We start from the raw sequence: 14783 nt of genomic DNA, 5'->3' as shown, positions 1-14783 counted from the left end.
ACGTTTCTTGGATTTAAGGTGGGCGAGTTTTCTCGTAAGCTTTGGTAATTCTAGTGTTAAAGCATAGAATAAGCACCATTTTAACAAATATTTTTTTGGCCTGTCTCTGATTTTAATGGATGTTGGCATCTTTGTCAATGATTCTAATAATGATGAGAACTTCAAGACATTTTTTGTTTTTAGATAAACGGTAAAAATGATTTCAACCAAAAATTGTTTTTATTATTTCAGGTTCCCTCAAGTTTCATGAGATGTATGGTGATTGTACTGTATGATATCAATGAGGATATGTTGAGCATATTTACAATTAGTTTAAATTTCCTTTTTATGTAAAGTATTTCATTGATTTTGACAGAGAAATCATTTGTAACATTATAACTTACTGTTCTTAAAAATAATTGTGTTAGATAAATCCTTTGAAGCACATACCTGACCATCTATGATTGTTGCTGGAAAGGGTTCCAACTCTGCAATATACTTAAGTTGAAATTAATAGTAAACGCTTGCACCTTATTCTGTGATTAATAGCAAATATCTCACTTGCTAGTGCAGCATATGACAGTGTGGGTCTGCTTCATGCTACTTGGTTTTTCCGGGAGCCTCCTGAACCTGCCACCACAGATATTGTACCCGAGGAAAAATGAAGACACACATACAGCAGCAAGGGGTAGTTTCATAAATTGAAATAGTGCCTTTATTAAAAACAATCCAAAAACAAATCCATGCCCAAATAAATAATGCAGTGCCTCATCTATTATAAATATATAAATCCATAAAATAACTGTGAATGTGGTGGTTGAAATTCAAACAAATACAACCATAAAAGTGAGGTTAAAACCTGGTAGGAAACATCTATTTAAAATCAGTCTCCCATGCTTGTATTTATTCAGTTAGGTTTTAATTAAATTTTGCCTCGCTTTCAATGATCAACCCACCATTAGCTTACACACTTTATCTAGCTGACAATTATAAGATCTTAGCCTGCTCTAAACAGGAACAAACTCTAAAAATGGGGTGCCATTTTAGACATTTCAGTTTGCCTAACACATGTAAGGACAGTACACAGTAAGGAATATTAACAGGATTGAAGTTCAGACCTTGACATTTCCAGCCATGCAAAGAGTACTAGCCATTTGGCTTGAAATTTGTACAATGTCTCTTCTTAAAATTACTATGGAAAAATAGTGCAAAAATATTACAATAATAATAATAAATACAAATCCACTGCATGCAAAGGGTATAAAATATGAAACATTTTTTACCCGATTTGTAAAAGGGGGAACAAATGTTCAACATTTTACAACCACAAAATAATAGGCATACAAAGCAATAAAGGAGTACTTATGTGACACCTCTTGCAGTCCATGTTACATGCATCCTTATCCTATATTTCTACCGACCTTGAATGTGAGAGCAGCTGGATAAACAGTATCAACTACAGTGCATTTTACAGATGTAGGAATAAGAATTCCATATTAGGTGTAGCTACAAAAATATAAAAGGACAGGTTTGAAGGTGGAACTCTGCACCGCTAATAAGAATATGTGTTGTAGAGGAAGTGAAAAACTAATCCTTCAAACCTGAGAAATTTCTTATGAATTTGGTATTATTACAGTATTAAGAAGACAATTTGTTTTTTTAGTTGTTTTACATTTTTTGTCTGTCATCTTTAAATACCATAAAACTTGTTAAACTAAAAACAATCTGTCTTTCAAATTAACTAAAACCATCATATTATATATACTGACCTGTGTTGTGCTGAGTACTTGGTGTGTATTTCAGTCTGGTTGTACACAACTTTCACATAGTCGTATAGTAATCTCAGGGTATATCTTTCTCTTTCTTTCATGGTCAGTCTTTTACCTAAATAAATCTTAGTATCCAGGGCAATCCCTGCTTAATATGACACCTTTCTTAATTAAGAAAATGGGTTTAATTAACATTAAAGTAGTATTCCCCCTGCTAGAGTTTAAATTCAGATAATGCTGACCACCTTCCCAGTCTTTTGCCAACTAAAGAAAAGACATGATTTTTAGAAAGAAGGAAAAAAGTCATTTGGCAGTCACTCGTAGTAGAAATCACAGTGGTGATTAATGGGTTCTGGAATTTCACCTTTTTAAGCCAAGTGAAAGTTTTGAGTGTAGTTAAACCTTAAGTTAAAAAAATTAAATATTGTTTGGACCTATTTTGTTTTATTAATACTTATTTATAACAGTGTTTTTTAAATAATTTCAGCTCACAGGAAAGCCATTACCGGTTGATTATGAAGACTGGGAGGCTGTCCAAGCAGGACGTCTTGATCGTCTTTCTAGGCTATGCAGCAATGATTCTTTGAAGAACCTTACACACACTCCAATCACCAAATTCATCCTGGATCGCATCTTTGTCTGTGACAAGCATAAGATTCTCTTCTGCCAGACTCCAAAAGTAGGCAATACACAGTGGAAGAAGGTCCTGATTGTCCTCAATGGTAAATAGCACTTTTATTCTGCTGATTTTTTTTTTGTTTGTTTGTTCATTTTGCAGTGCCATTGAAGATGTAATTATTTCTTCAGTCACAAATTAAGATTTTATGATATATTGTATATTTATGATAATACAATTTTCACATGCATATTGATTATGGAACCACATCATTAAAGTTACAATTTGTAAAACCTTTGAATTGGTCTAATGAGCTGTTTTTTGCGCTAGCTCATTTGTAAACTATTAGCTATCAACAACAACAACAACATTTATTTATATAGCACATTTTCAAACAAAAAAAAATGTAGCTCAAAGTGCTTTACAAAATGAAGAATAGAAAAATAGAAGACAAAATAAAAAATAAAAATAAGTCAACATTAATTAACATAGAATAAGTAAGGTCCATTGGCCAGGGTGGACAGAAAAAACAAAAAAAAAAACTCCAGAGGCTGAAGAAAAAAAATAAAATCTGTAGGGATTCCAGACCAAGAGACCGCCCAGTCCCCTCTGGGCAGTCTCTATCGCAATTAACATTTTGCAGAAAGAAATAACAATGCTTGAGTTGACAATATAAGTATATTTTTAAATCATTTGTGTTTAAATATTTACCATCTTAAAGGAATGTTTCATCTAAAAATGATTATCTATTTTTATCTTTTTTCTGGTGAAGAAAAAATATAAATCTCATGTTTTCATTGAGAACGGTGATCAGAATCTGACACTGTAGGCTTCTATGGTGGCTGGCAGGAAAGCCAGTAATGACAAACAACAAACAATATAAAAACATCCATGGAAAAATTTTAAGTTAGTCTAATTGAATAATACACATCTGTTATTAAGTTGTTTGTTCACAAAGCATATTCAAAACATATGATATTTTCGCAGAAATATTGATTAATAAATGCTTCAAGAAAGTCAGAGTAATACAGAAACATGACACACATTCAAACAGGATTGAACTTTTGAATCAAAACTCCATATCTCCTCCTCATTCATTGATCAAGACTCCATCAGGAAAATGTGGGCTTGCACTAAAATAGTTCTATTTAACATTTTATTCTTGTAATGCTGTTAATCTTTATCTTGGCCACATACTGTATCATTCCAAAAAACAAAATTCATACCAGAAGACATATTGTAAAATTTACATAAATTATCATTAACAATAAAGCTATTTAGTTTATTTAATAAAAATACTTATGAAATTTCCTAGCTCCAGTTATGGCACAATTAGAAAATGTAATCTTGTCAAACTTCATTCCTAAATATTTGTAGAATGTGATTTTTAAAAATAGACCAGTACAGTATCATCAGCATATTTAAAGAATGTACAAGTTTTATGTGAGACTCGACGCTTATTTGTGCGCGAAATATATGAATTTTTGGAATTAATGATTAAATACTGAAAAGAAAAAAGTGTTTATATAAGTAAAATTATAGAAGGTGATATTGTGTTTTGAATTTATATTATACACAGTAAATTCAGAAAGTATTCGGACTACTTTAATTTTTTACACATTTTGTTATGTAGTAAGCTTTTGCCAAAATTATTTAAATTTGTTTTTTCCACACATTAAACAACATTCAATATGTCAAAGAAAAAAATAGGGTCTTGTAAAGTTCTTTAAATTTATTGGAAATTAAAAAAAAGTATTCGGACACATTACTCCTTACTTCATTGAAGCACATTTGGCAGTGATTATAGCTAGGAGTCATCTTGGGTAATATGCAGAAGTTTTGTATGCCTGTATTTAGGGATTTTCTGCCAATCTTCTCTGCAGGTCTTCTCAATGTTTGCCAGGTTGGAAGGAGACCACCATTGGACAGCTGTTTTCAGGTCTCTTCAAAGTTGTTTGATTGGGTTCAAGTCTGGAACCTAGTCCATTTTAAGAACATTCCCAGAGTTGTGCTTTGGGTAATTGTCCTGTAGGAAGGTGAACATTTAGCCCAGTCCGAGGTCCAGAGCTTTCTGGACAACCCCACAGCATGATGCTGTCATCACCATGCTTGACCATTCAAATGGTGTTTTACAGGCAATGAGCAGTGCCTGGCTTCCTCTTGACATGGTTTCATCAGTCCAGAGAATCTTGTATCTCTCAGCCTGAGAGTTGCTTAGGTGCCTTCTTTACAAATTCCAAATACCTCCCTGTGTCCTTCACTGAGGTTTCTGAGTGGTTATTCAGCCATAAAGCCCAGATTGGCATTATAGTGATGGCTGTCTTTCTGGAAGAGTCTCCCATCTCCACACAGGTATAAAGGAGCTCAACCACAGTGACCATCAGGTTTTTAGCAACATCTTTTAACCCTGGCTGTTCTCCTACAATTTCTCAGTTTATATGCATGGCCAACTCTAGGAAGAGTTGTGGTTGTTCCACACCATTTAAGAATGATGAAGGCAACTGTGCCTTTGGGAATCTTCAATGCTAAAGAGTTAGCCTTTCACCAGATGTGTGCCTCAACACAATCCTGTCTCTATTCTCTGCAGTTTGACCTTAAGGCTTGTTTTTTGTTCTGATAAAACATTGTCAACTATGGGACCCTATATGGACAGATGTGTGCCTTTCCAAATGTAATTCTACAGTTAGCTGATGGACAGATTTTATTTTTCATTTATGTTAATTAGTTTCTACTTTGTTTTTGACATATTTAAACAAATCTGTATCCTTATGTGATAATTCTGTATTTAGAGAGTGGTATAATCTATTCTTGCATTTTGCCTCGAGTGTTGTCATAGACTTCTGCGCCTGCACTTGGTGAGCTGCACTGTGCCAGAACAAAGTAGCTTGTACTATTAATTATCTGAAGTGGAAATAATAGATTGGCCCTCTAGCTCTGTGAAGATGATTTCTTGTATTTTGTTTTGTGTATTCTATTTACCAATTTTTTTTTAAATCCTTTGCACACCCAAACTACCTGGAATTACCTTTTTTTTGCCTTCTTAGAGTAGGGATGTCCAACTCCAACCCTGGAGGGTCGCAGTAGCTGCAGGTATTTCCTTCCTGCCACTTTCTTAATCAGTAATCAATTTCTGCTATTCATTGACTTATTTTCCTTTAATTTTGATTGCCTTTGTTATTTAACAGTCCTCGGAATTGCTTCTTTTTATGCCTAAATGTCAGCCAAATAAAAAGAAGATGTGAAGTGAGAAAATGGATGACCAGCAAAGTTGGGGGCTTCAAACTTCAACCAATTTCAGTCCGACCATTTTCTTAATTAGAAAGTGATTCTTGTTGTTAATTTAACTCTTTACTTAATTACATAGCTTGCTGTTGTTCTCATTCAACCACAGCAGGAAGCACTATCAAAATATTTTTTGGACCTGAGCAGATCAACATTACTGACACCTTCTCTTTTCTTTACTTTCACATATTGTATGATGGACACTGGGTGGCTGGTCATGTGTTGACTTGTTTTGTATCTCATTATTGTTTCATTTCTAATTAAGGAATAAAAGAAACAGTTAAGGAGTTTGAGTCTTAAATAACCAAGTCAATTAAAATGAATGGAAAAGAGGTTAATTAGCAGCAAAAACAGATCTCTAATGAAGAAAATAGTTAGAATGAAAACCTGCAGTTGCTACGGCCCTCCAGGATCTGAGTTGGACATCTCTTTCTTCGAGAGTCAAGGATGAATGGCTGTCAAAAACAGGGCCTGTTAAAGCCCATTGAGGCATTCCTGTGCAGGAAATAAATTATTGTTGTTTACCAATCATGTGCAATCAATTGAATTGACCACAGGTGGACTCCAAACAAGGTGTCAAAACATCTCAGTGGTGATCAATTGAATAAGATGCACCTGAACTAAATTTTAAAGTGTCATAGCAAAGGTCTGAATACTTGTGTGAATGTAAAATTTCAGTCTTTTATTTTTAGTAAATTTTTAAATACAGGTGGTCCCCAGGTTAAGGACATCCAACCTACGACATACGAATGGGGCCACAGCTGTGACGCATGCGCCTCAGTAACTGCCGTTCCGTTATCTTCGGCCTGGGGACACTGCAAGAGGTGGGTGGACGGAGGCTGGATGGGGGCGATTTTGCTTCCATACGCAGTGTAGTGTCCCTCGGTTGGCTCCCGGCGGCAATCGGTTTCACTGCCCACCCACCACACACGGCTGCCCCATTCGTTCTCGTTGGGCGGCTGGTAATGCTGCAAGCGGTGACCTGGTTGTGGCTGAACAGAGGCCATTGAGGGTGAACAGGGTGGCGGGGGATAGCATTGTAGTGTGCATCGGATGGCTGCCTATTGAATGGAGGAGATTCACTACCCGCCTTTGGCCGCACCTTGTTCGTTCTTGGTGGGCGGACACTGCAGGCAGCATACTGTAGTGGAGGTGACTGTGAGGTGGGCTGGTGATGAACCGCCTGTTGATGCCCCCATTCATTCTCAATAGCAAGCCTGCTTTTACTGTTACGCACGTAGCAAGAAGTTGTCTCTTGTCAGTACATCAGACATGTAGATGACGGGTGCCTTCCTGCTGTGATAGCTGTACAGTGCTGTGCAGAAGAGCTCATCTTAATCTTTTGTCTTGACCTTTCAACAATGTCTCTGAAACACAAATCTGATGCAAGTGCTGGTGATACAGTAAAGAAGAGAAAAACCATCACCATTGAAAATAAAGTAGAAATAATAAAAGTCAGAGAGAGGTGAAACTCCATCATTCATTGGCAGAGCACTTGGTTACAGTCGGTCAAGAATAGCATTTGTTAAATTTATGTACCTGTTCTGACTTACATACAAATTCAACTTAAGTACAAACCTACAGTCCCTATCTCGTACGTAACTCGGAGACTGTCTGTACTTTCAAAATCCTATTTTCACTTTGTCATTCTAGGGTATTGAATATTAGGTGCAAAGAATACATTTAAATGATTTAAGCACAAGCCTACAAAATGTGACAAATGTGAAGTAGTCTGAATACTTTGTGAATCCACTTTTTTTTAAATATGTATTTGTTAAATTCATTTGTATAGATTTGCGCTTTTTAATTCGCCTGTTCGGATGTGTTTAGTAGTGGGCCAGGAATACACAATTGTGGCTTATTGAAGAAAGCATTTATTTTGGTCAGCTTAAAGAGGCTGGTAAATTGAAAAAAAGAAAAAAAAAACTTTTTCATGAATTATTCAATCCACATCTAAATTCAACCTTGCCTTTCATCCTTTAGCTTCTTCAGTGGGGAAACCTAAAAGGGATGTGTAATAAATATTCTAAAATGTGAATCAGTGTTTTAACTCTTAAATACCAGATTCTCCCTTAAAGCACAGTACTGGAAGCTGAGCAGCAGTTAGTCAACTTTTAAACAAAAGACATGTAACCAATTTTATCTCAAATGTTGCAAGATGACTTGTATAAACGCTTCAGTCAAATAAGTAATAATAATATTAAGTCACCAGAGCTGCTTACCCTTGTAGATACATAGATAGATAGATAGATACTTTATTAATCCCAAGGGGAAATTCAGATAATCCAGCAGCAGTATACTGATACAAAAAAAAATTAAATTAAATAGAAATAAAAATCCATGTAAAAGCAGACAATAACTTTGAGTAATGTTAGCATGTACTCCCCGGGCTGGAATTGAAGAGTCGCATAATGTGGGGGAGGAACGATCTGCTCAGTCTGTCAGTGGAGCAAGACAGTGACAAAAGTCTGTCACTGAAGCTACTCTTCTGCCTGGAGATGACACTGTTCAGTGGATTCTTCATGATTGACAGGAATTTGCATAATGCCCTTCGCTCTGCCACAGATGTTAAAATGTCCAACTTTACTCTACAATAGAGCCTGTCCAGGCGTGAGGCGTCTTTCATCTTTATGCTGCCACCCCAGCACACCACCGCGTAGAAGAGGGCACTCGCCACAACCATCTGGTAGAACATCTGCAGAATCTTATTGCAGATGTTGAAGGACGCCAACCTTCTACCTTCTGTGTATCTTACACAGAGCATCAGTATTGGCAGTCCAGTCCAATTTGTCATCTAGCTGCGCTCCCAGATATTTATAGGTCTGCACCCTCTGCACACAGCCACCTCTGATGATCACAGGGTCCATGAGGGGCCTGGGCCTCCTAAAATCCACCACCAGCTCCTTGGTCTTGCTGGTGTTAAGGTGTAAGTGGTTTGAGTCGCACCATTTAACAAAGTCTTTGATTAGCTTCCTATACTCCTCCTCCTGCCCACTCCTGATGCAGCCCACAATAGCAGTGTCATCAGTGAACTTTTGCAAGTGGCAGGACTCCAAGTCGTATTGGAAGTCTGATGTTTATAGACTGAACAGGACCGGAGAAAGTACAGTCCCCTGCGGCGTTCCTGTGTTGCTGACCACAATGTCAGACCTGCAGTTCCCAAGACGCACATATTGAGGTCTGTCTGTAAGATAGTCCACGATCCATGCCACCAGGTGTGAGTCTACTCCCATCTTAGTCAGCTTGTCTCTAAGGAGCAGAGGTTGGATGGTTATATACAGGCTATATACAATCATCCACCAGTAAAAAAACACTCCTGCTTTTCATAGTTACTTGGATTAAGTTGATGGTCATTGCAAAACACACTTTTGTACATGAAAAGTTTAACCTTTTGAATTGAGACTGGTAATCAGCAATTTTCCCTTAAGTTGGGCTATGTTCCCTTTAGAACTACCATGCGATCTTTCACCCTTTACTAATGCACCTGTGCCTGTGGCTCCCAGAACCCCATGCATCAACCGTCACTCCCACTGATTGTCATTTATGGTGGAGTGCTTTGCAGCTCTCAACACTTCACGGGGGGCTCACAAAACAATTGTTGCCCATGTAATAGTATTTCACATCAGTCTTTTTTACACCAGTAGGCTGAAGGAGTGGAACGTATAAGCAAGATGAGAGCCAATGGGGAAGTTTTTACCCCTGAAAAATGATATATCGAAATGTCCTTTCTTGGCAGATACCTACTGGCCTAGATGTACCAATCTGCCAAATTTCAGCTTTTTAATTTAAATGGAAAATAGTGTTTTTATTAGTGAGTGAGTGAGTGAACTTTGCATTTTATATACACATATATGTATATATATGTATATGTGTATGTATGTATGTATGTATGTATAATAGTATTTTCTATAACATTACTTGACAGCCCACACCCAAAATATTTTTTTAGCAGCCCATAGACAGAAAAGCATTTCTAGTAAGTCCATAATAAATAATAACTTCCTGTTAATATCCCTTACACTGTAGATCACGGTCACTGTAGTGAATGCAAAAGTGACCATGTCATGGATTCCACTGAAAGTAGTTTGCTCACTAACATATTAGCCAACTTGCATTGATAGTTTCCGTAATAGCAGCTAATGGACATAATGCAAAAATATAATGGACTCTGATGAATTTTACTTAAAGGTATTGCATGGTTTGAAGCTAACTGTTCTGCATTCCTAACCAGACCACACTGATGGCTTCACTCATGGAAGCTGTTGGCCAAGTTACAAATAATATATTTTTTTCATGTTTGCTATATAGCCATCTCTTTATCTGCTATGAGAATAGAAAATTTCAGATTATTAAACTGCAACACTAAAATTATTTCAGTAGATATCGCAAACAATTGCTGGTGGTTGGCCCAGTTTAATACTTAAACATTTGTCCAGATTTCTGTTTATCATTTTGTACTCATAAACTGAGTCGACAAATAATAATTTAGTCTGACATGGGGCATTACATGCAGTATGTTTACTTAGACACAACTGTAGCAAATCAATCTTTTTCCTTCAGTTCCTATATCAAGCGTTGCAAGTCAGCCTCTTTTCAGTTCTGATGGACAATTTGTCATGCTCAGTTTCACTTTTCTGGTGGCAGCACTAAAACAGGCTGCACACAAATTAAGGAATGGAAATGTACCACTTTGGTCTCAAGTGGAGAAATCCTTTATGCAAATCGAATGTGGCACTATACCACCTTATCATGTAATTTCTGTCAAGTCTACAGTCTGACATTGCATCCATCCATCCATTATCCAACCCGCTATATCCTGACTACAGGGTCACAGGGTCTGCTGGAGCCAGTCCCAGCCAACACAGGGCCCAAGGCAGGAAACAAACCCCAGGCAAAGCGCCAGCCCACCGCAGGGCACACACACTAGGGACAATTTAGGATCACCAATGCATCTAACCTGCATGTTTTTGGACTGTAGGAGGAAACTGGGGCACTCGGAGGAAACTCACATAGACACAGGGCGAACATGCAAACTCCATGCAGGGAGAACCCGGGAAGCAAACCCAGGTCTCCTTACTGCGAGGCAGCCGTGCTACCACTGCGCCACCGTGCCACCCCTGACATTGCATATCAATAGTTATTTAGTTCTGCTGAGAAATTTACCTCTTAGTCATGAAGCAGACACTGATCAACAAAAACAAGATTGTGCTGGCTTAAACATAGTGAAAAGGGACATGGAATTGTCACTTATTGGGCAAATGTAAATAATATCTACATCTTCATGTTTATCATGACCGCAGAAAATGGTAATGTGTTGTATGTTGTTCTAATTTACTGTGTCGCAGTAGGGGGCAGTAGTGCTCCCTTGAACCCTCAGGTACCATGCCAAACATCTGGTAAAAGTGCTACAATTATTCTTTTTATTATAATAATGTGCACTAAGCACCCTCCACTCCACACTATTCATAAATCACAATAATAAATCAATAATCAACAATCACCAATCCTCCACTGCCAGACGCGTTGCCCTCCTACCACCCAGCTCAGCTCGCCGTCTGGGAGCTTCCTCAGTCCTTTTATATTCCCTGACCCGGAAGTGTTCCCAATCCCCAGTCCATGTGATCTTGTATCACTTCCGGGTCAGGTAAAAAGTACTTTTCTTCATCCCGGAAGCCCGTCGCTCTTCCTATGACGAACTTCCGAGTCATAGTGCACAAATAAGTCTTTGGTCCTCCCTGCAGCTCCCTCTTGCGGCCCCTGTGGTATCCAGCAGGGCTGAGGATAAAAACTACATAGTCCATGACTCCCTGCTGGTCTTAGGGGCACCTCCATACTGCAGAGAGGGCTCCATCTGGCGGCTTGGAGAACTTGGCCGGGATAAACTTCCGGGCACAGTCCACAACTGGCATATGTCTTGAATACCTTTTTGAGCTGATACCAACTGCAGAGGAGTGTTAAGAATAGACATTATTAAGGTACAGTAGCACTGTTAATTGAATAGATGAGAGGATTATAAAAATGAGGAGAACTTCCAAAGAAGGCTAGATGGATGGATGGTTTGGAATGCTAATGAAGATGTTCAATTTATTACCCCTGTCTAGATCTCTCATGGCTGGTGGCATATACAGACTTCTTATACTTTATAATCCTACCCTTACAACTCCACACATCTCTTACATTATCCTGTTCCAGCTTGTCCTCCATCTTTCACATTCACGTCCTTCAGCTCCTTCTGGGCATGCTCTTGGTCCTCTTTATTCCCTGATCTAAAGCCTGTGTTTTTGATAATCAGGACAACCTTTACAATCAGTTGTAATGCAAGAAATTTGATAAGGAAAGCAGTTAACACTCCAAACAAGAAAGAAGTTGATATAGTCTGCTGTACAGTGAGTAAGAACATCATTGTCATCCTCACATGATTCACAGAATGTCTTCCTATCTGTTGCATCAAATTTTGTAAGGCCTCCTTAGCTTGTGGTGTCCTCCTTTTTCTCAGTTGACTAGTATTCACTAATTTAGACCACACCATTGGTTTATTAAAAAAAAAACATAAGGTTATGATCTGACCATCCACAAGGCAATAGTGTTTTGGAAGAATGCATATTTACCAGTAGGTCTCAACGCCTCTCATTGATCACTTAAACACACAGAAAAATCATTAAACTCTCCAGTGATGGTCATTCACCCTGTATATTGCTGATCAAAGATCGAGGGCCTCATGTATAAACGGTGCGTATGCACAAAAATGTTGTGTACGCCCATTTCCATGCTCACTTCGAGATGTATAAAAACTAAACTTGGCATAAATTCATGCACATTTTCACAGCAGGGTCCCCCCTCACATATGTACTTATCTGCTTGGTTTTGCAAACTGGTGGCACCCAGCGTCGAAGCAGTGCTACTGTTTCTGTGGTCTACTTTTCTTTTTTAGATTCAAATCTATGATGCAGGTTTTATCAAATACACCGAAATTAATTGCATATCATTTACAAATTTAATTCATTTGATTGCAATCACTCTATAACAATATAATGGTGCACGGAATGGCCAAACTATTCCAACTACCATGTCTGCTTTAGTGTTGTTAGAAGACATTGCAAATGGAAGAATTAGAAGAGAGTGCATATTTTCAGATGATGACTGGCTTTTATTTCGATTTCCAACAGCTATCCTTTTGAAGCTTGACTGGGGCTGGCTTTACAAAGTTGACTTTGGACAGAACTTGAAAAGGAGCAGGTAGAGCACAATTCTTCACTCTCAGGTTTTTAGCCGCAGTAGCTATTCAACTTCAACTTGCTGACTGATGGGGTATTTCACAATCATCACTGAGTCGTGCCATGCTAGCTGTATAGGATGGTATTATCTACTTGTCATCCAGATATACAAGATATCCTTACACTGGTTAGACTGGCAAACATAAAAGTGCAATTCGCAGCCGCGTCTGGTTTTCTAAATGTAATCAGAGCATTCAACTGCACACATATTGCTATTGCAACAGCGCTGGACAGATTACATCAGCCAGGGATGAATCACCAAAAGAATGATCTGAAATTGCATCATATATGGCTGGAAAGCCTAAAAAAAATGGTAGCTCCGCACACTTGCAGGTGCTTTTTTCAACTAGTGCGGCAAAAGGCAAGCAGTCTTTTTAATGATATTGAGCCACCTCAAAGTAAAAAGCAGAAAATCAGTCTATTGTGGAGCTCGGTGCTCTCGCTACTCTATAAAGGCACCTTTAGAGAATGAATTTGCCTATGTAAATAGAATGCATTTCCATTCTATTAATGTGCTGCTCTATAGTCCACAGAAAGTGTGTTACTTTGTGCAGGCATGTACCTGAACAGATGTGGTATGATGAACCTGACCCTGACCCACCAAATAATCAGCCAAATCAGACAGCGTTACAACTTTGTTTGAATATAATTAGCAGAATGTAAAAACAGGTAATCAGCTGCAGCATTTATTTTTTAACCAATTCATCTTTTCAATATCACATAGCACAGCCCTTATATTCCTTAGTTCATAAGCCACACCTGTTACAGCATCCACTATTGCATTATGTGACTCCAAAACAGCATCCATCACCACACAGCCAGATGGCCTTCCAGGGGTTTCTGAGGCAGAGGTGTGTGTGCAGCCAGCACCTAAAGATATACTCCGCACAGCAGCATCATCACTGTCTGACCATCCCAAGCAGGTCAGCTTTTGTAGTATTTTGTTTATTGTATCAATAAAATTTAAAAACAATATACTGTATATACAATTCTGGGAGGAATTGGGGGGGAGCTGTAGACGTGTGCATGAATGTTAGATTTCATATTAGTTTTATTTAATGACTACTAAAATTGTATCAGTGCCTTTAGGTTTATTTAGCCTGTTAAATGTTCATTTTGTTACAAAGGTTTCTGGATACTGCAGTAATATGCAACCGATTTTTCCTTACTGTCACTTTTAGTGGTCTCATTTATTTTGAAACGTTGCATTAACATAGAGACTTCATGGTGCATAATCACAGGTTTAAATGGAAGCATGTCAGCTTTAGAGCTCATGGTTACTTTGCCATTTGCACCTCATTATTAACTGATGGCTAGTTAAGAAAACATGCAACAATTAAAATCGTAATGCAGCTGTTTAAAACTAAAGTAGGCAATTAAGAGTTGTGAATCATAGCAAGTGAGTTAACTAAAACTAAGAAAGAGGGAGGTTGGAAGCATGCACTGATACAGCACATTGCTACACCCACCACACGACAAACCACCTCAGGATCCCAAATTAGGACCCAAGTGCAGGCATGCAACAGGTGACACCTCAGCACCACAATAGTTCAAATGTAATGGAATAGTGTGAGGTTTTTTGACAGTGGCTGGAGTGCCAATACTGCCATAACCCCACAAGTTTTCCCTGCAAGTTGTAGGATCTGCTTGCAGGGCTGGATGCATGGGCACATCGTACCTAGGACAGAGCATTTGCAGGTTAAGGGTCTTGTTCAAGAACCCAATGAAGTGGAATCGCTTTTGGCATTTACGGGATTCAAACCAGAAACCTTTCCATGGCCAGTGCAGATTCCTAGCCTCTGGGCCATCAGTCCACCCTAAGCCAAAAATCAAATGGCATTAGTAGTAAATAAATGTGTTACA

The 14783-nt window shown here is 38.2% G+C and overlaps 1 protein-coding gene across 2 annotated transcripts in view; it reads left to right on the top strand.

The window, feature by feature from the left end:
- The window catches only part of chst10 (carbohydrate sulfotransferase 10), a 262179-nt gene that overhangs the window by 180305 nt on the left and 67091 nt on the right, over window positions 1–14783 (top strand). For both annotated transcript variants that reach the window (XM_039743942.1, XM_039743941.1), the window contains exon 4: window positions 2236–2470. In XM_039743942.1, the coding sequence (XP_039599876.1) occupies window positions 2236–2470 (235 nt within the window). The remainder of the gene's footprint in view (window positions 1–2235; window positions 2471–14783) is intronic.

Source organism: Polypterus senegalus, chromosome 2 (assembly GCF_016835505.1).
Source record: "Polypterus senegalus isolate Bchr_013 chromosome 2, ASM1683550v1, whole genome shotgun sequence".
NCBI lineage: Eukaryota > Metazoa > Chordata > Cladistia > Polypteriformes > Polypteridae > Polypterus > Polypterus senegalus.
Note: the sequence above shows the minus strand (reverse complement) of the source record. Positions and strands in the feature narration are given on the sequence as shown.